Raw genomic sequence first — 20,318 nt, forward strand, 5'->3', positions numbered from 1 at the left:
AAATGTGTCAAAATGAAGTGAGTTTTCGCTAAAAACAAGAACAAATATCTGCCAATGGGGTCAGAAAAATAAAAAAACTTAATTTAAACAGAAACCATGATTATTTTGGACTCCATTGGCAGATATTTGTGCTTGTTTTAAGCATAAAGTCACTTATGTTTAGATATTTCTATTGGAAAACAAGACAAAAATGATGACATTTTTTTTTCTTTTTTTTTTTACAAGACAAATATGATAAGAACATCTTTTTTTTCCGTTTCTTTTTTTTAAAATTATGTTCTTACTTATATTGTTCTTACTTACTTATTACTTATACAATTACTTATATTTGTCTTGTTTTCCAGTACAAATATGTAAACATTCTTAAATCAAGACACATTTACAGGAGAAGCAAAATGACTGAAGATATTAAGATATTATTTTTAAAAATTAAGTGAGATTTTCCTTAAAACAAGAAAAAAAAAGAAATCATTATATATTAAAAAAATATATTAAAGCCAATAAATAATGGATTATTTCCTTCAGCTGAGACACTAGAGATGCACACTGTTAAACATAATGGTTTTGAATTGCTTGAAATATGATTGAAATCACTTCAAAAAAGGAAATACTCTTAAGTGCAACATCGCAAATCTGTCATATACGCTATAAAAATATAAGAACATCATTATAATAATGTGCTTGGGATATGGATTTTAATGGTGAGACTTTAGTTTTTTAATCAGGGAGGCTTTAAAATGTTTTATAAAAACTTTATACGGCCAATTTACTGGTTATAGGCTTTCAAATATAAAGAATTATCGGCATCGGCCAAAATGTTAATATCCGTGCATCCCTAATCTTGATTTAAGAATGTTTAGATATTTGTACTGGATGGAAAACAAGACAAAAATACTGAGCAAGAACATATGCACACATGCACGTCCTTTCCATGGAGAAGCATTGAGTGCTTAACCAATAACTACATGAACAATGACTACTAATGCTTAAAAATCTGTTGAAAAATCAGGCAATTATGGCGTTTTCACGATCAGATCGTCTGAGAGCGTGCGAAATAAGAGTGCTCGAGCGCACTTCATTGTGTGAATGTTTGTTCAAAATCATTTTGAAAGAACTCTTTCTGTACTCCAGAAGTAAGAGTTCATCAGCACATGCCCACACACCGAATGAGACTTGAGAAAACAGCACAAAGTGTTAATGCGATGCTACGGCTCACCGAGCAGCACTTCATCACTAAACTAAAAGGTGTAAAATAATGCGGCGCGAATCAATTTTTGGCTTGGGTGTTTATAAGGCGGTGCACGCTTCCCCCCCCCCCCCACACACACACCCTCTTCTCCTGAGCTGTGAAAAATTATTATGGGTAACAGGTTCTTTACGAGGTGACGAAACATGGATCTGGCACTGACATCAGCTGGAGTTGTTTTCGTGCATCATGCATATTCATGAATTACTCAGTGCTATAAAAAACCCATTACATCGCTGTTCTATTTTCATCATTCACGGTGCAAAGAAATGTCAGTTTTGTGAAAGCACAGTGTGTGTGTTTGGTGGAAACTTTACACTCACGAATAAACATCATTGTCCACAACGATTCCCTCCGTCAGGTTCGGCCACGTTGTTGCAAGATGCAGCTCACTGAAAAAAAAAAAAAGCGTGATTTGATTTACACGTGCAGCCTTTACTAATCATTTCACTATTTAATGCAAGAAATTAACATTTCAAAAGATTCCTCTTATAAGATCTGACCTGAATGACATTGTTTTATTCCAGTTTCAGCACCACTATCTTTCTTTCTGTCAGACACAAACTTTAAACTCCACTTAATTTGGGTCGTGTGATTAGTCAGGAGTTGAAAGCATTTTGATACTGTGTGATTGTGCGCCTAATGCGTCAACATATCTGTCTGACAATGCTTTGATGTTCTGAAAGGAAGTGATGTAATTGTTATTGACGGTCCATGAGGAGTTTGGGGTCAGTGCCACCTACTGGACAACACACCACACGTCTATAAGGGAGAACGAGTTAAGAAATGACCTACAATCAAAACATTGAAATGCTTTAACGCACCTTTACCATATTGCAAAAACAAACCAATCAGTCAAAGTATATCTATAGAGTACAATCGTCATATTATTTGGTGAACTGAATTATTATTTATGATTTTTATGCAGATTGAGAATAGACTTGCCGAAACAGCATAATATTATTATTTATTACTGTATTTTTGATTAACTTAAAGTTTTGGGGTCAGTAAGAAGTCTCTTCTGCTCACCAAAGCTGCATTTATTTTTTCAAAAATACAGTAAAACAGTGATATTGTGAAATATTATTAGAATTTAAAATAAGTGTTTACTATTTGAATATATAGTAAAGTGATCATGATGTCACATGATCCTTCAGAAATCATTATAATATGCTGATTTGAAAAAATTAAATAAAAAAACTGAAAAGAACAGTGTTTATTTAAAATAAATAATTTTTTTGTAACATATGACAATGTCTTTACTGTCACTTTTTATCAATTTATTGCGGAATATAAATATTAGTTTCGATTTTAATTTGAATAAGTAAATAATCTCAATTTAAAAAACATTTTTACTTTTGAATGCTGGTGTATCATGGTTTCCACAAAAATATTAATCTGCAAAAACTTTGACAACATAATCAGAAATGTTTGTTGAGCATCAAATGCTTTAGAATGATTTCTGAAGGATCATGTGACACTGAAGACTGGAGTAATGATGCTGAAAATTCAGCTTTGATCACAGGAATAAATTAAACTTTAAAATACAGTGAGGAAAATAAGTATTTGAACACCCTGCTATTTTGCAAGTTCTCCCACTTAGAAATCATGGAGGGGTCTGAAATTGTCATCGTAGGTGCATGTCCACTGTGAGAGACATAATCTAAAAAAAAAAATCCAGAAATCACAATGTATGATTTTTTAACTATTTATTTGTATGATACAGCTGCAAATAAGTATTTGAACACCTGTCTATCAGCTAGAATTCTGACCCTCAAAGACCTGTTAGTCTGCCTTTAAAATGTCCACCTCCACTCCATTTATTATCCTAAATTAGATGCACCTGTTTGAGGTCGTTAGCTGCATAAAGACACCTGTCCACCCCATACAATCAGTAAGAATCCAACTACTAACATGGCCAAGACCAAAGAGCTGTCCAAAGACACTAGAGACAAAATTGTACACCTCCACAAGACTGGAAAGGGCTACTTTTGGATGATCCAGAGGAGTCATGGGAGAAAGTCATGTGGTCAGATGAGACCAAAATAGAACTTTTTGGTCATAATTCCACTAAACGTGTTTGGAGGAAGAACAATGATGAGTACCATCCCAAGAACACCATCCCTACTGTGAAGCATGGGGGTGGTAGCATCATGCTTTGGGGGTGTTTTTCTGCACATGGGACAGGGCGACTGCACTGTATTAAGGAGAGGATGACCAGGGCCATGTATTGCGAGATTTTGGGGAACAACCTCCTTCCCTCAGTTAGAGCATTGAAGATGGGTCGAGGCTGGGTCTTCCAACATGACAATGACCCGAAGCACACAGCCAGGATAACCAAGGAGTGGCTCTGTAAGAAGCATATCAAGGTTCTGCCGTGGCCTAGCCAGTCTCCAGACCTAAACCCAATAGAGAATCTTTGGAGGGAGCTCAAACTCCGTGTTTCTCAGCGACAGCCCAGAAACCTGACTGATCTAGAGAAGATCTGTGTGGAGGAGTGGGCCAAAATCCCTCCTGCAGTGTGTGCAAACCTGGTGAAAACTACAGGAAACGTTTGACCTCTGTAATTGCAAACAAAGGCTACTGTACCAAATATTAACATTGATTTTCTCAGGTGTTCAAATACTTATTTGCAGCTGTATCATACAAATAAATAGTTAAAAAAATCATACATTGTGATTTCTGGATTTTTTTTTTTTTTAGATTATGTCTCACAGTGGACATGCACCTACGATGACAATTTCAGACCCCTCCATGATTTCTAAGTGGGAGAACTTGCAAAATAGCAGGGTGTTCAAATACTTATTTTCCTCACTGTATATTAAAATAGAAAACAGTCATTTTAAACTGTCATAATATTTCACAATATTACTGTTTTTTTTTATCAAATAAATGCAGCCTTGGTGAGCAGAAGAGACTTCTTTTAAAAACATTAAAAAATCTTACTGACCCCAAACTTTTGAACGGTAGTGTGTGTATATATATATATATACAGGGGTGCACATAACTGGTGCTCACGTGTGGTAAAAATAAACGACGCGCAGCAGAAAACATGGAAGGAAGCGCTTTTGAGGACCAACATTTTGGCCCAAAATGTTGGTACTCAAAAGCGCTTCCTTCCATGTTTTCTGTTGCGCGTCGTTTATTTTTACCACACGTGAGCACCAGTTATGTGCACCCCTGTATATATATATATATATTTTATATAAGTATATATGTTTTGTTTTTTGCATTACATTAGTGAGAATTTGTGTTTTATTGTCATGAAAATAATCTCACGTTGCTGAAAAATACTTTGCCCTTTCAGTCGATGGCACTGCTGCATTAAGATGGATTATTAACCTATATAATGATCTATTTATTCAGATCTCCCTTTAATGCCGTTTTAATGCAGTTTGGTAAACAGAAAATGAGCTCTGAACATTAAATACCGCCGTGACACTGAACACAAACGCACCTGATGGGATCTTCACACGCTCCAAAAGGAAGTTTGCCAAACTCCACGCCGCCCACCTCTCCAGTGAGAAGCGCATCAAAGTCTGAAAACAACACACACACACACACCTTTTCATTTTATATTAACTTTGACTTTCATTTTAGCTTATGATCAAAGTAATATAGAGTAGTGAAATTAATCAACTCAGGATATACGTAGAATATTATCATCTGGCTGTGTAAACATCTTCTGCGCTGCTTAATACAGAGGTAAACACTCACGGCGCACCGAATCCACTGAGCAAATGTGATATTGACAGAGATGTTCTGATCGACACACATGCGACTCCATGGCAACAGCGACGATTTCTCCAATGTATCAAATAAAAATTTCCATATTCCCTAGGAAACACTGCAGAAAATTATGTTTGACTTTCTCAGTAATTCTGTATTGTTTTCCAGTACAAATATCTAAACATTCTTAAATCAAGATACATTTACTGGAGAAGCAAAATGACTGAAGATATTAAAGGATGATAATGATAACGATAAAGATATAGCTCTAATAATCATTCACACTATAACTATAACAGCACAGAGAAACAAATCAGTTTCAGAACAATGTTTTTCCTGCTGATGAACGATAAAAACACTGATAGCCAATCAGAATCCATCCTGCTTTTAAAGAGTTGAACAATTTAAAGTGACAGACTATCAAAACGGCAGCTTACAGTAAACAGAACAATATCGTCTGCTGGTAATAATAATATTACTATATTTACTATAATTTACTATATTATATTACTATAATAATATAGTTATAATTACAGCTATCTTTATAGTTATCATTCCTGGTATGTCTTGTTTTCTGAAAAACTCATCAATATGAAGTGAGTTTATGATTAAAACAAGAAAAAAATTAACTTAATTCAAAGGGAAAATCACTTAAGACAAAAATAAATAAAGGCATAAATCATTCTGGTGCCGTTCGGTTATTTTTGAGTTCGGTCATTTTTGTTTTTTTGTAAGGCTGTCAAAAGATTAATCACGATTAATTGCATCCAAAATAAAAGTTTGTGTTTACATAATATATGTGTGTGTACGGTGTATAATTATTTTGTATATATAAATACACACACATACATGTATATATTTAAGAAATATTTGGATACATATACTGTATATATATTTATATAGTTTATATTATATATAAATATAATTTTTTTATATATAAATAACACATTTTTCTTAAATATATACATGCATGTGTGTGTATTTATATATATACAAATTTAATTATACACAGTACACACACATATATTATTAAAAACAAACTTTTATTTTGGATGAGATTAATCGCGATTAATCTTTTGACAGCCCTAGTTTTTTGTCATCGGAATAGTACGAAACTTGGTAAAGGTTTTGGCACTTGCAGTGTGAACACACACAAAAATAAAAATCATGTATATTGAAAAGATGAAATGGTCCTGAAAAAATAGTCATACTTGTATTGTTTGTGGTCAAAAATGTCTACCACTGCGCACAAACAAATTCTCACTGAAAGCTTGTTTGTTGAGATATCAACCTCAAATTTAGAACACAGATTGTTTAGATTAGATTTTCTCACAGTTTTAGAGTAAAAAAGTGTTTTGAAAAATATATATTTCATATAAAAACTGATTTTTTAAAACATTTTCATTACAATAAATTTCAAGTTCATTTTTTAAAACTTTTGTCACTTCAGCAATAACCTGCCAAGTGTCGTCTTTAAAAAGAGACCAAACTTAAGTTTGTGCTCCAGAGCATTAAAGATGTATGGTCTATGCTCAAAAAGTGAATAAAAGGATTATAACTACTGCATAAATATAATTTAGTACCATAAAATCCCCTAAAAATACAAAATGTTAAATAAAAAATATTGTTGAACTTAAATATAGTACAATCATTTCATTGAAACATAAATTTTGCATCTAAAAGGGAAATTCCAACAAATGCATATGCAATAAGTTCAGCTGCAAAAATAACCCTCGCCTTTTCAGCGCTAACTCTTCACTGTGTGTCTTTAGTAAATCCGGACAGTAGTTTTTTAACGCCCAAAGAGGGTTTGTGTTGTTAGTAAATCTGGCCCTTAATATCTTCAGTCATTTTGCTTCTCCAGTAAATGTGTCTTAATTTAAGAATGTTTAGATATTTGTACTGGAAAACAAGACAAAAATACGGAGGAAGAACTTTTTTTCAGAACGTCAATAATAATCTCATATTAGACTTGACTTGAGTTGACTCAGTTGTTCTGACTACAGCAAACCTGATTTCTCACTGCCGTCTCAACGACCTCTCAGCTGTTCTGAAAGCCTTTTTAGTTAAAGTCCCCCTGTGTTAAAAATCCAGCTTTTAATGTTGTTTATATGTCTATATGGTGTTTTTAATATGCTTTAAGACAAACCATGTGTAAATTCATAAGTCGACACCATTGCTGAGTATTTTCTCCTTAAAGGGATACTTCACCTCTGGAAAGATGAATGTGTATTTAAAATAGGTAATTTATGTAGAAGAAATGTGAAGAAATTTTTGAATTTGGAGCTTTCTAGACTGAGAAAAGCCAGAAAATGTATTTTTGGCTCATGTGGATGAAAGACAACAACTCCCAGAATGCACTTGCTTCGCTGCCCTAGGAGGCCACTCCCAAGCCACACCCACCGGTTAGAGAGCGCAGTTGAAAACAACAAGGTTAGGCCACTAGTGAGTCTCCGTGACGAGTTTGCCCAGGATTTCGAGATCACCCAAAATGTCCGGGATTCAGCTTTTGCGTTCTACAGTCGCCACTCATCATGTTTACTGTGGCGAGCAGGACGAGGCTGACGGCCGCGGGAGAACGGCGCGAGACCGGTGGCGTCATTACTGTGACGCGCCGGGTCTCGTATCTCTCACGGAGGAGCGGGAATTTTCTTAGCAATGTTAAAACGCACATCTACCGATCACTTGTTTAGCGTTCATGTAAACACTACATTCAGATTCACCGATCGGAATGAATTCAGTTAGATTGAAACAAAAGGTGTGCATGTAAACAAAGAATGGCGACTGCAGAAAGCAAAAGCCGAATCCCGGACATTTTGGACGATCTCGACGGCCGGACAAGTCCGGGAAAAAGAGGATGGTAACCCCTACTACTCAGCTTTCTCCACAGAACAAGAGCCTGCTAGCTTAGCTTCCAAAGAAAGACGGCTGACACTGTGTGTACATTCTGTGAGTGAGATCCCACCCTCTATGGGCGGGTTGAACACATGCGGGGCAGCGCCTCCTACTGGCTGTAGTCTTTAGCCTCTGGCCAGAAAATCCTCTGATGACGCAAAATGACAATTTTTGCATCATCGGAGGATTTTTTCCAGATAAAAAATACATAAATCTCTCCTCTCAGGGGGATATGAGGGTGGAAAGCACGGTAATTCGAAAATACTACAGGTTTTCTACTAATACAAAGCTTAATGCTAAATCCTGAAGTATCCCTTTAAAACTGCAGTGAACTAGCCTGGCAAGCCAGACCCACATCAAGATGTTAGGTCTGGCAACTCACCATAGACACGGCTCAATCCGAGGGCCGGGATAAACGGCTGTCTTTCAAATTCCCTCTGCACGCAATAGGACAGCGCTTCAACCAACCAGAGCGTTTTCCCAACAGCGGAGCTAACGTTAGTTGATAGATTCAACTTTTGAATCTGGCCGGCAAAACTACGAACACATCTTCCTTTTTTAAGAATGACTTAAGTGCCGTTCTTTGCTCTTTTCTCAAAGAAAAACTTAACTCCAAGTCCTCCAGAGTCGTGGACAAAGCCGATTCGAAAGACTGTTCTCCAGCAGCCGCCATTCTTTGTTTTCAAGTAGCAGGGAACCGTCGCAACTCTGTCGTCATTATGTTAAGCCCGCCCCGCCTAATCTATTGACAACGTGATTGGCCTGACCCAATTTAGGTTTTTCCAGCATGAAAGTCAATGGAGAGTTGCTAGACTACCCTGGCTGCAAAATACATTTTGCTGCCGCTAGGGTGGGTCTAGATTTCTAGGCTAGCAGTGAACCAAAGACAGTCTCAAAAACACGGTTTGAAATCGCTGGTGTTTCTGACGTCACAAACTACCTTGTAACCAATCAGATCAACGTGAGATCGTCAACCAGTGGATCTCTGAGCTGAGAGAGTGAGTGGAGGCGGGGCTCATTTGCATATTCATAGAACCGCGCATACTAAATGAGGCAAGGGTGTCGAGTTACACTCAAGATATTTTAAGGCAACAGATTTTTTTTTTTAAATATGTCATTTTGGTGATCAATGATGAGTTTTAAGGGATAAAATGATTGACTACAGGGGGACTTTAAGAGTTTCAGAAGCGAATAACAACAGAAAACAGAAGTGTTCAGTGCAGCCGGTGCGTCCATGAAGTCATTAAACCCTCCTCACAGGCTTCTAGTGAGTGCAACACGCTGAAACGCTGCAGACTGATCTCAGATCAGACACACACCTGGCGGCTGCTGAGGCCACGAGCACTGCTGCCAGTCCTGAAGGACGTACGTGAAGCGAATGGCGATGTTGATGGGTGGCAGCGGCATCAGTGGGCAGCCCTGTGGACACAGAACATCAAGAGAATGAAGGAGACAGACGGTAAAAATGACAAAAGAAAGAAAACAATCAATTGTGCAATTATTAAATTTCATACTTAAATGCATACCTGTCAAGTGCACCTTTCTATGACAAGAAATGCAGTTAATCAATATCAAATAAAGCTGGCAATGCATTTGAGTTTTGATTAGAAAAGTGTTGAAGCTGTTTGCATTCAACTAGTAAAACCACTTACTAGTAGTCCTGGCAAAAAGGGAACTTCAGTACACTTTAAAGTGCCCCATCATGCTTTTCTCGTGTATTATCTTTCATGTAGTGTGTAATATACTGCAGCTGTTTGTGAATTTAAAAACACTGCAAAGTTTCAAAGATCAAAGTGCAGATAAATCGAGTTATTGTCTTCCAAAAGGAAGAAGCGATTCTGAACTGCCTGGATCTAGTCATCAGTAATTACTTCCTGCTTGAATCTTCGTAGGTTTGAAACTAATTTGCATAATGCCTTGTCTTCAAAAATGTCTACTTTGCCCCTCAAACACTGTGTATCTGAGACTGGAAGAGTTTGGTTTGAGTCATTCATGTCGAGAAGACGCTGTTTTCAGCGCTGCCAAAGCAAATCCACTTTGATGCACTTTTAAACGATGAGGACTTGCACTGGAATTGACCCTTCGCAGGAAGTTTGATTGACAGGCGATCTGACCAATCATAATCCGCCATCCGCCGAACCCGCCATTTTTGTCCGACAAAGCAGTCAGGAGAGATAGTAGATTAACATTGGAGGATTTGAACTTGAAAAACGGTGTGTACTGACGTCTTTCCGCGGTTAAAACAACATTCCTTCACATGTTCATTCATGTTTATTTGATGCTATAAATGAACTAGAAGGAAGAGATGATCGGTTCACGAGCAGCTTTAACTGTCAGACACATTAAAGAGCCACAAAACTATATTTATTGTTTAAATTTCATTAAAAAATGACCAAATTTGAAAGTTGAGACTTGGTTCATATCAAAAGTAACCTGGTCTGTCCTGTGTGTCAGCGTCCTCTCTACTCCACTATGTGTGTTTCACCGCGTGAGAACATGGAGTGGCGTGAGAGCGGCGTGGCTTGTTGGACATAGCAACAGTAACTAAAGGGGGCGGGTCTTTGCGAACGGTCAATTGATATGGAAAAACAGGCACCATAGGCACCGGCACTGTTCATATCACTGTGTATCAAGAGCTGAGGAAGAACTGAAATTCAGATATGGTAATAGAAGTTTGGTTTCTAACACGTGCTGTAAGCGGTCGACCAATCACAACAGACTGGGTCATCTGACCAATCAGAGCAGAGTAGGCTCTGAAAGGCGGGGTTTAGAGAGACTGAATCTTTGAACAAACCGTTTCAGACACTGAGAAATGAGCTGATGCTGCAATGTATATTAGTGTGTTTTTAACTTTAATACATGGTTGGAAAAGGACATTATTATAATTATTTTTGTAACAATTTACAATAAGTCTTCATTGGTTAACATTAGTTAACTAGTTAACTAACAATAAACAACACTTTTGAAGCATTTATTAATCTTAATGTTAACTTCTACATTTACTAATGCATACTTTAAATCAAAATTTGTATCTGTTAATATTAGCAAATGCACTTTGAAACAACAAACATTAAATGTTATTTTTTAACTAATATTAGGTTAATAAATGCTGTAAAATATATTGGTCATAGTTAGTTCATGTTAAATAATGCATTAACTAATGCTAACAAATGAGACCTTATTGTAAAGTGTTACCATTATTATGTTAAGTGTATTACAAAAAATATAGTATTTGACTTTATATGCTAACTACTGAAGGAAGATACTGACGATTATTTACAGGTGATCCAAAATCTGAAATGAAGGAACTGTCATATTTGACAATTCAAATATCATTAAAGCTGCAATAAAGAAATGTATACCTTGAATGCAATATACTGTAAGTTGCTTTGGATAAAAGCGTCTGCCAAATGCATAGATGTTAACTGTAAATGCAATGCTGGAGGAGCAACAGTCATGTGTTTTTACTTGGGGTGTAACGATACCCTCATATCACGATTCGATACATGTCACGATACCGAACTCACGATATGATATTATTGTGATACTCCAAGACATCTGGTAAAAGGTTAACAGAAAATGAACTGTTGATTAAAATGCTAAATTTGATATTACATTGTGTGTGTAAATGAATAGTCTTGGACTTGGTGCTGGAAACCCAATACAGGACAATAGAGACACCAGAATAACAATATTCATGATTCTGAAGCTGAAAACAGAATTATTTTAGACGAATATGCTTGCATTGTTTCATGACTAGATATATTTAAAATAAAGTAATAAAGTAACATCAGACATTTGGCATTATCAGGACCCACAAATATTCCCCCATTGCATTATTATACATTATATTCAACATATAGTAGTTTAATGTAGTACTGACACTAAATCTCTGTAACTTGCATTTTTTCTAACACAGTAATTTTCATTTTGGGTGAACTATACACAACACATCACTATCCACGACACATATTGATGCATTTTTGTATTGCGATATAATGTGACACGATATATTGTTACACCCCTAGTTTATAGAGTTAAATGTCCACATCCGATCAGCATGTTCTCTGTGTGTAAACATGCTCTGAAAATGTACGACCAATGCTTATCACCAGAACTCACGATCTTGTTCTTGAAAATGTCGAGCAGGCCGGACAGGTGGTTGTACTGGCTGGGCACTTTACGCAGATGCACGATCTCGAAGTCCGAGCGAACGCCGGGTCCCTGACACTCGCCCGCAAACATCCTCCTCCACTTCTGCTGGATCTGTACGAACAGCGGCACGTGGCTGCAGAACAGAAGAGGAGCAGGTGTGTAGATATATGTGGAACGGGCTTTTCCTATCATTCCTATCATGACATTTTAACACTGTGAGCTCAAGAACAGCTTTTAGAAGGGACAGGAAAAATCTGGTACATTTAGCAATATAGAGGGTGAATTAAGAATTATGTGTATGATATCATGATGATATGATGAACTACAAGCCTAGTAACACTTTACAATAAGGTTCATTAGTTAATATTAGTTAAAGGGGTGGTTGATTATAATTTTACTTTTCTAACTTTAGTTAGTGTGTAATGTTGCTGTTTGAGCATAAACAACATCTGCAAAGTTACAACGCTCAAAGTTCAAAGCAAAGGGAGATATTTGCTTTTAAAGAAATCGCTTTTTAAGGACTACAACAAACGGCTGGTAGAGACTACACCACATTCCTCCCGGGTTAGTGACATCACAAAGCCTAAAATGTACATAAACCCCGCCCCCTGAACACGATATATAGATTATCAAGACAGAATATGCTAATCAATGACTAGAAGATAACTACACATAAGCTTCATAAACTCATCAACTAACCATTCAGAAATGTCCTGTTGCTTCTACATGTCGTCACTTCTTCTCGAGTCTCTCCATCATTGTCTGACTCCGGTTTGAACATAAAAGGCTAAAAGTTTATGAAATTTTCAGTGCGTGTGTGTGAGGTAAAAGGACATGAGCTCTTGAAGCTCCGCCCCCTGTGCCGGGAGCAGCAGCTCATTTACATTTAAAGGGGCAGACACAAAAACGGTGTTTTTTTGCTCACCCTCAAAAAGTGACGACTTTAACATGCTATATAAAAATATCTGTGGGGTATTTTGAGCTAAAACTTCACATTAGGGCTGGGCGATATATCGCATGACATTGTTAGGCGTATCTCGTCAGTAAAGCCGGTTCCTTGATTAGTAGTAAATCGCCATCACCTGCTTCGCAGTCCGCGATAATTAATGCGATATATCGCCCAGCCCTACTTCACATACACACACACTCTGGGGACATCAGAGATTTATTTTACATCTTGTGAAAAGGGCATTATACCACCCCTTTAACTACCTTAGGAAACATGAACTAACAATGAACAACACTTCTACAGGATTTTTTTATCTTAGTTAATATTCATTTCAACATTTACTAATACATTATTAAAATCAAAGGTTGTATTTGTTAACATTAGTTAATGCACTGTGAGCTAACATGAACAAACAATGAACAGCTGTATTTTTATTAACTAACGTTAACAAAGATGAATTAATACAGCAAGACATGTATATGTCAGTTAATATGACATATGACATTATACCATATGCCTTTCTCCACTGACTTTCTCTGATGTTCAAAGCGTTTGTAAGGATGCTGATTTTCAGAAGGCAGATGTTTGACTCTGAGATGGAGAACATGGTTTGTGTAACATTATTAGCTGTTTGATAATGTAGTCAAGCCAAAAGCTAATCATATCAATTACAGTCATGTGTCTGATGTTGATACATGTCATGAAACGCATTATCATTCTGATACGTCGACTTATAGACGACCCTGTATAATTCACTCTTCCACTTCTTCTGAATCAGTTTCTGCTTCAAACGTACTTAAACCAACATTTCCACTTGTGTAGCGTTTCCTACGGTCGACCGGGTGGATCAGGTAACCCGAGATGCTGTGATTGAATGGAGGCGGAGACTAATTTGCATATTCATGGGTCCACATATACTAAATGAAGCAAGGGTGTCGGGTTACATTCAAGCTATTTTAAGGCATGAATAATTTTCACAGGAAAAAAACATTTAAATATGTCATCATCAAAGATGATTTTTAAGGGATAAAATTATTACATGCAGGTGAACTTTAACACATGAAGTTCCTGTTCTCTGGTGTCTCTAGCAGATGAACACACACACACACACACACACACACACACACACGCACGCTAACACAGCTCAACAGCGCCACCTGATGTCAAAACAGCAGCACTGCCGCTCTAAGTGTACTGCAGCAATATAACAGATGTAAATGCATTTAAATATTTGTTTTTCATTAATCAAACAGAGCCAAAGCATCTCTCAACACCCATAATTCATATCATCGTATGAACAATTACAGTGAATATATTCCGCAGCACAATAATAACAAAACACATCACACGACGCAATACGCAGAACATCCACATAAAGCATTTAAAAAGAGGCTAAGAGATTATTAAAAACAACTATCTATCCCACAATGCCCCAGTAAGCCATGGCAACACGATCATCCTTGATCATTGTTGCATAGACATTTATAACTGTCTGTCAATGCAGGAACTTGGCCAATCTAACGTCATAAATGAGTTTTAATGTGTCAAAACATATTTTACATTGACAAAGAGACAGATGTTTTCCAAAATGACATGTGTCAATACAGATTTAAATAAGATACTCGTAATTAAGAATGCACATGGTACAAAATACAGATTTTTAGTAGTTGTATTAAAAATAGAGTGAGATTAGAGGTTTATAATAATAGGGCATAATAATAAACCATAACAATAACCTACTATTATTATTATTATATAACCATACTAATTGTAAAAATGGTAATTATAATTATAATAATAATAATAATATACCATAAAAATAGCTATTATAATTAGGGCTGTCAAACGATTAATCGCGATTAATCGCATCCAAAATAAAAGTTTGTGTTTACATAATTTATGTCTGTGTACGGAGTATAATTATTTTCTATATATAAATACACACACATGCATATATATATTTAAGAAAATGTGTTATTTATATATAAAATATTTTTTATATAATATAAATTATATATAATATAAATATATATACACAGTATATACATGCAAATATTTCTTAAATATATACATGCATGTGTGTGTATTTATATATAGAAAATAATTATACACCGTACACACACATGTATTATGTAAAAACAAACTTTTATTTTGGATGCGATTAATCGCGATTAATCGTTTGACAGCCCTAATTATTATTTTTACCAGTATATAACAACGATAACTAGAGATGCACCGATACTAAATTTCTCTGCCGACAGCCGATTATAGTTAGATTTTTCTATAAAGGGAACCCTCTCATTTAGTACATTAATATAACATTAGAGGTTAAAATTCACAAGAGAGCTATTATATTCAACTGCTATTTATTTTCAGATATAATAAATCCAAAACTTATTTATTTTCTGTTGCTTCTAGCTTACAATGATTGTTCTGTTTTAAACTGTTTATTATTATTTTTATTAGTTACTAAATTTTATTAGCTTTATTTTCTATGTGTAAAGCACTTTGGTCGGCCAGTGGCCGTTTTTAAATGTGCTTTATAAATAAACTGAACTGAACTAATCACAAAAAAAAAAAAAAAAACTGAAATGTTTGTATCCAACATTAGGTAGTTTTCATAAACGCTTGTCTTCATGACAGATTTATTCAAACATATATGTGACCCTGGACCACAAAACAAGTCACATGGGTCACAATTTTGAAATTGAGGTTTATACATCATCTGAAAGTTGAATAAATAAGCTTTCCATTGATGTATGGTTTGTTAGGATAGGACAATATTTGGTCGAGATACAACTATTGAAAATCTGGAATCTGAGGATGCAAAAAAATCGAAACATTGAGAAAATCTCCTTTAAAGTTGTTCATTTATGTTGGCGATTGTGCTGCATTCACTCAAAAAAATAAATGTTTTATATATTTACGGTAGGAAATTTACAATATAATTCGATAATTTTGACCCATACAATGTATTGTTGGCTATTGCCACAAATATACCGTGCGACTCGTGACTGGTGACGTGATCCAGGGTCACATATCATAACAGTAAATAAACACCTCTCTAGTGTTTTAAAGCTAACTAACGAACTGTGAACATTGGATAACTTCCCTGATGTAAATGCAACATTGAGTGACATACACTCACCTAAAGGATGATTAGGAACACCATACTAATACTGTGTTTGACCCCCTTTCACCTTCAGAACTGCCTTAATTCTACGTGGCATTGATTCAACAAGGTGCTGAAAGCATTCTTTAGAAATGTTGGCCCATATTGATAGGATAGCATCTTGCAGTTGATGGAGATTTGTGGGATGCACATCCAGGGCACGAAGCTCCCGTTCCACCACATCCCAAAGATGCTCTATTGGGTTGAGATCTGGTGACTGTGGGGGCCATTTTAGTACAGTGAACTCATTGTCATGTTCAAGAAACCAATTTGAAATGATTCGAGCTTTGTGACATGGTGCATCATCCTGCTGGAAGTAGCCATCAGAGGATGGGTACATGGTGGTCATAAAGGGATGGACATGGTCAGAAACAATGCTCAGGTAGGCCGTGGCATTTAAACGATGCCCAATTGGCACTAAGGGGCCTAAAGTGTGCCAAGAAATCATCCCCCACACCATTACACCACCACCACCAGCCTGCACAGTGGTAACAAGGCATGATGGATCCATGTTTTCATTCTGTTTACGCCAAATTCTGACTCTACCATCTGAATGTCTCAACAGAAATCGAGACTCATCAGACCAGGCAACATTTTTCCAGTCTTCAACTGTCCAATTTTGGTGAGCTCGTGCAAATTGTAGCCTCTTTTTCCTATTTGTAGTGGAGATGAGTGGTACCCGGTGGGGTCTTCTGCTGTTGTAGCCCATCCGCCTCAAGGTTGTGCGTGTTGTGGCTTCACAAATGCTTTGCTGCATACCTCGGTTGTAACGAGTGGTTATTTCAGTCAAAGTTGCTCTTCTATCAGCTTGAATCAGTCGGCCCATTCTCCTCTGACCTCTAGCATCAACAAGGCATTTTCGCCCACAGGACTGCCGCATACGGGATGTTTTTCCCTTTTCACACCATTCTTTGTAAACCCTAGAAATGGTTGTGCGTGAAAATCCCAGTAACTGAGCAGATTGTGAAATACTCAGACCGGCCCTTCTGGCGCCAACAACCATGCCACGCTCAAAATTGCTTAAATCACCTTTCTTTCCCATTCTGACATTCAGTTTGGAGTTCAGGAGATTGTCTTGACCAGGACCACACCCCTAAATGCATTGAAGCAACTGCCATGTGATTGGTTGATTAGATAATTGCATTAATGAGAAATTGAACAGGTGTTCCTAATAATCCTTTAGGTGAGTGTATTGTCCACACGCTGTTTTACTGACGTCTTTCCGCGGTTGAAACACTGGTTGAGTGAATACATGAGACATGATACATTTCGGTAAGTTGTCTGTATCATTCAACATAACCTTCTGATGTTCAGGCATGTTTTTTAATGCTATAACTTCAGGAAGAAAAGACTTGAACTGAGGCGCTACAGCGATCTGTCACGTCACATTTAAGAGAGTCAAAACACCATTTACTGTTTGAATTTTGTAATAAAATGTACATAATTTATAAGCTGAGACTTTGTTTCTTATCAGAAGCAACAAAGCACAAGCTCTTCGTGATTATTGGATGGGAAGCGCTACAAATAATGTTTGATGTTGGGAAAAAACGCAGATCTGGCTTGCAATACAAGTGAATCACAGGGTCAAATAGAGCCTGATTTAACCATTGAGTAAAAAGTTAAAATTTAAAAGTTAGCATTTGAAAGTGTTATTGTTGCGTTAACTTCGACAGCCCTAAATTATTCAACACAAGAGACATTTTCTTCACACACACAGTATGAGTTGCAGTCTGACACGCTTTTCCGCCACCTTTTGATTGACGATAAAATCTGCCCTGATCTTTTTAAAAATTGTAATGGAGATATTAATAATAAATCATAACAATAAACGGTTACACTTTATTTTAAGGTGTCATTGTTACAGTGTAATTATGTATTTAAGTACTGAGTAATATTAAGCAACTACATGTACTTACTATAGGGTTAGGGTAGGATTAGGGTTTGGTTGAGGGTTAGTTGCATGTAATTATGCATAATTTACTGTTATTACTATGGTAAGTACATGTAACATGTAACAAGGACACTGTAAAATAAAGTGTTACCCAATAAACTTTCAATCTGAACCAATGAATCGTTTTGGTAATTTCACCCTCAACAAATGCAGGAGAATTTACAGGCGAATGAAGCAACGATAGTAAGGATGTGAGGATCACAGGTGTTCATCAGAGACCCAGGAGCATGCTGGGACTCACGGTTCACTCACCAGCCTGTGTTTGCCAGAGCGATGGACACGGAGCTCAGCAGCAGGTTACACTTGGACTCACTGACGATGGCTTCACAGTTCGCTCCGGGAGAAATCACCACGAACTCACGCATGCCAAACCTACAGCACAACAGAGACGTGCGTCAGAAATTAATTAGCTTAAACTGCAGCATTTAAAGGGACAGTTCACCCAAAAAATGAACATGTTGTCATCATTTACTCGCCCTCATGTTGTTCCAAACGAGTATGAGTTTCTACATTCTGCTGAACACAAAAGAAGATATTTTAAAGAATGTTGTGAACCAGACAGTTGACGGTAGCCTTTGCATAGTAAAGTCAAAGGTTACCACCAAGTGTTTGATTACCAACAGTCTTTAAAATATCTTCTTTTGTGTTCAGAAGAACATAGAAACTCATACACGTTTGGAACAACATGAGGGCGAGTAAATGATGACAACATTTTCATTTTTTGGGTGAACTATTCCTTTAAGTCTCAAAACCAACATTAGTGGAGAATGAGATTTGAATGAGTCTTTATTGTGATATGATCTATAAACAGAAAAACATCTTTCTGTGCAAAACTAAACATTGAACTGCATCCTATTTGAGATTCTCAATCACTATTTGAATATCCTTTGTAAAATCGGACGCATCTTCAGCCCTATTCGGACGGGACTATTGTGACACGGAGAGGAGGGGTAAAGTAATAATAACCAGAGCTTCCCTGTGATTTTAGTCCCGTCTGAATGTGCATCTCAGTGATCATCACGGACAATGTCAGTAAAGATTACGGCGACTTTTACCTTCAGTAAAAAGGTCCGGAAAATTGACCTCAGGTGACACTAATCCCGTGCGGATAGACCCGCTGTAAATATGTACGTAAATATTCCGTCATTTCCTGTTTAAAAGTAGTTTTCCGCTGTTTTTAAAGCATGGAGACGCTTGAAAAAGCATCAGTTGCGTTCTAGACGCTGGGACGAGTCTGTGGCAAAACTCAAGTGTTTCACACACACCATTCAGATCAGAGAGGAGATCGACAGCACTTGTTAGAGGCACGAAACATCTTTTAGCGTTAGATAAGAGCCTTTCACCAACACAATCCAATCTGAAGTTCATTAATACATAGTTCGACCGGACATAACTGTTTTATATATATAAATATAGGTTATGTGTGTTTGCGCACGTGATATCAGGAAGCAGCGTAACACACACATGACGACAGGAGTGACGGCGGTGTGTAAATCGAGTTACTCTCACACTTCTGCTAGTTTACTGAGATCTCTTATCCCGTGCGGATTGGCCATTAATATTACAGACGTCCTGTGGTAAAATTACATCACTCCATCTACCCTAGTAAAGCTAATCCCGTCCGAATCGGGCTTTATAGAGCTTCTTACCATCTGACCAGACAGTGAGCTCGAGGAGGAAAGTCATTGTTCATGCAGAGCAGATCCTGCATGGCCAGCGGATACGCATCTGGAAGCAGAAGACACCGTTCAACACACGCAGAAGAGGTCAAAGGTCAGATGACGAGGTCAATGTGCCAAACGTACCTTCCTCTGGCTCATCTACGCCTTCACTCTCTGCCGACTCCTGTTTCAGACAGTGATGTGTAATGGAGAACTTGAAATCAGCGAAGTTAATCTCTAGACTCGTCTCTTCCCAGATGCCGCTGGTGTATTCGCCCTGTCAACATCAACACTGTTAACTTCTGCGTAGTTCATTTCAGACATCATTCATGTAACTGTAATCATGGGTAATGACCTTCTCCGGTGGTTTCCCAACACGACAACCAATCAGCTTCCAGTCATTGAGCACCTCCTCAACCCTGGATATGAATCTACAAAAACACACAAGTACAAAACCTCAGTGTAAAATGGAGAAAATGAACATTTATATAGAATGAATAATAGATTGAATGCACAGATGAATAGTTCATGCATAATAGTTACTGTGCCGTCATATAAAT

The 20,318-nt window shown here is 37.0% G+C and overlaps 1 protein-coding gene across 2 annotated transcripts in view; it reads right to left on the reverse strand.

Moving 5' to 3' along the window:
• rab3gap1 (RAB3 GTPase activating protein subunit 1) overlaps positions 1–20,318 on the reverse strand; it is a 57,881-nt gene that overhangs the window by 36,672 nt on the left and 891 nt on the right. For both annotated transcript variants that reach the window (XM_079881879.1, XM_079881878.1), the window contains exons 3-10: positions 20,114–20,189; positions 19,903–20,035; positions 19,747–19,825; positions 18,350–18,469; positions 11,993–12,158; positions 9,190–9,289; positions 4,704–4,785; positions 1,570–1,638 (exon numbers count right to left, since the gene is read on the reverse strand). In XM_079881879.1, the coding sequence (XP_079738005.1) occupies positions 1,570–1,638; positions 4,704–4,785; positions 9,190–9,289; positions 11,993–12,158; positions 18,350–18,469; positions 19,747–19,825; positions 19,903–20,035; positions 20,114–20,189 (825 nt within the window). The remainder of the gene's footprint in view (positions 1–1,569; positions 1,639–4,703; positions 4,786–9,189; positions 9,290–11,992; positions 12,159–18,349; positions 18,470–19,746; positions 19,826–19,902; positions 20,036–20,113; positions 20,190–20,318) is intronic.

Source organism: Squalius cephalus (assembly GCF_949319135.1).
Source record: "Squalius cephalus genome assembly, chromosome: 9".
Taxonomy (NCBI): domain Eukaryota; kingdom Metazoa; phylum Chordata; class Actinopteri; order Cypriniformes; family Leuciscidae; genus Squalius; species Squalius cephalus.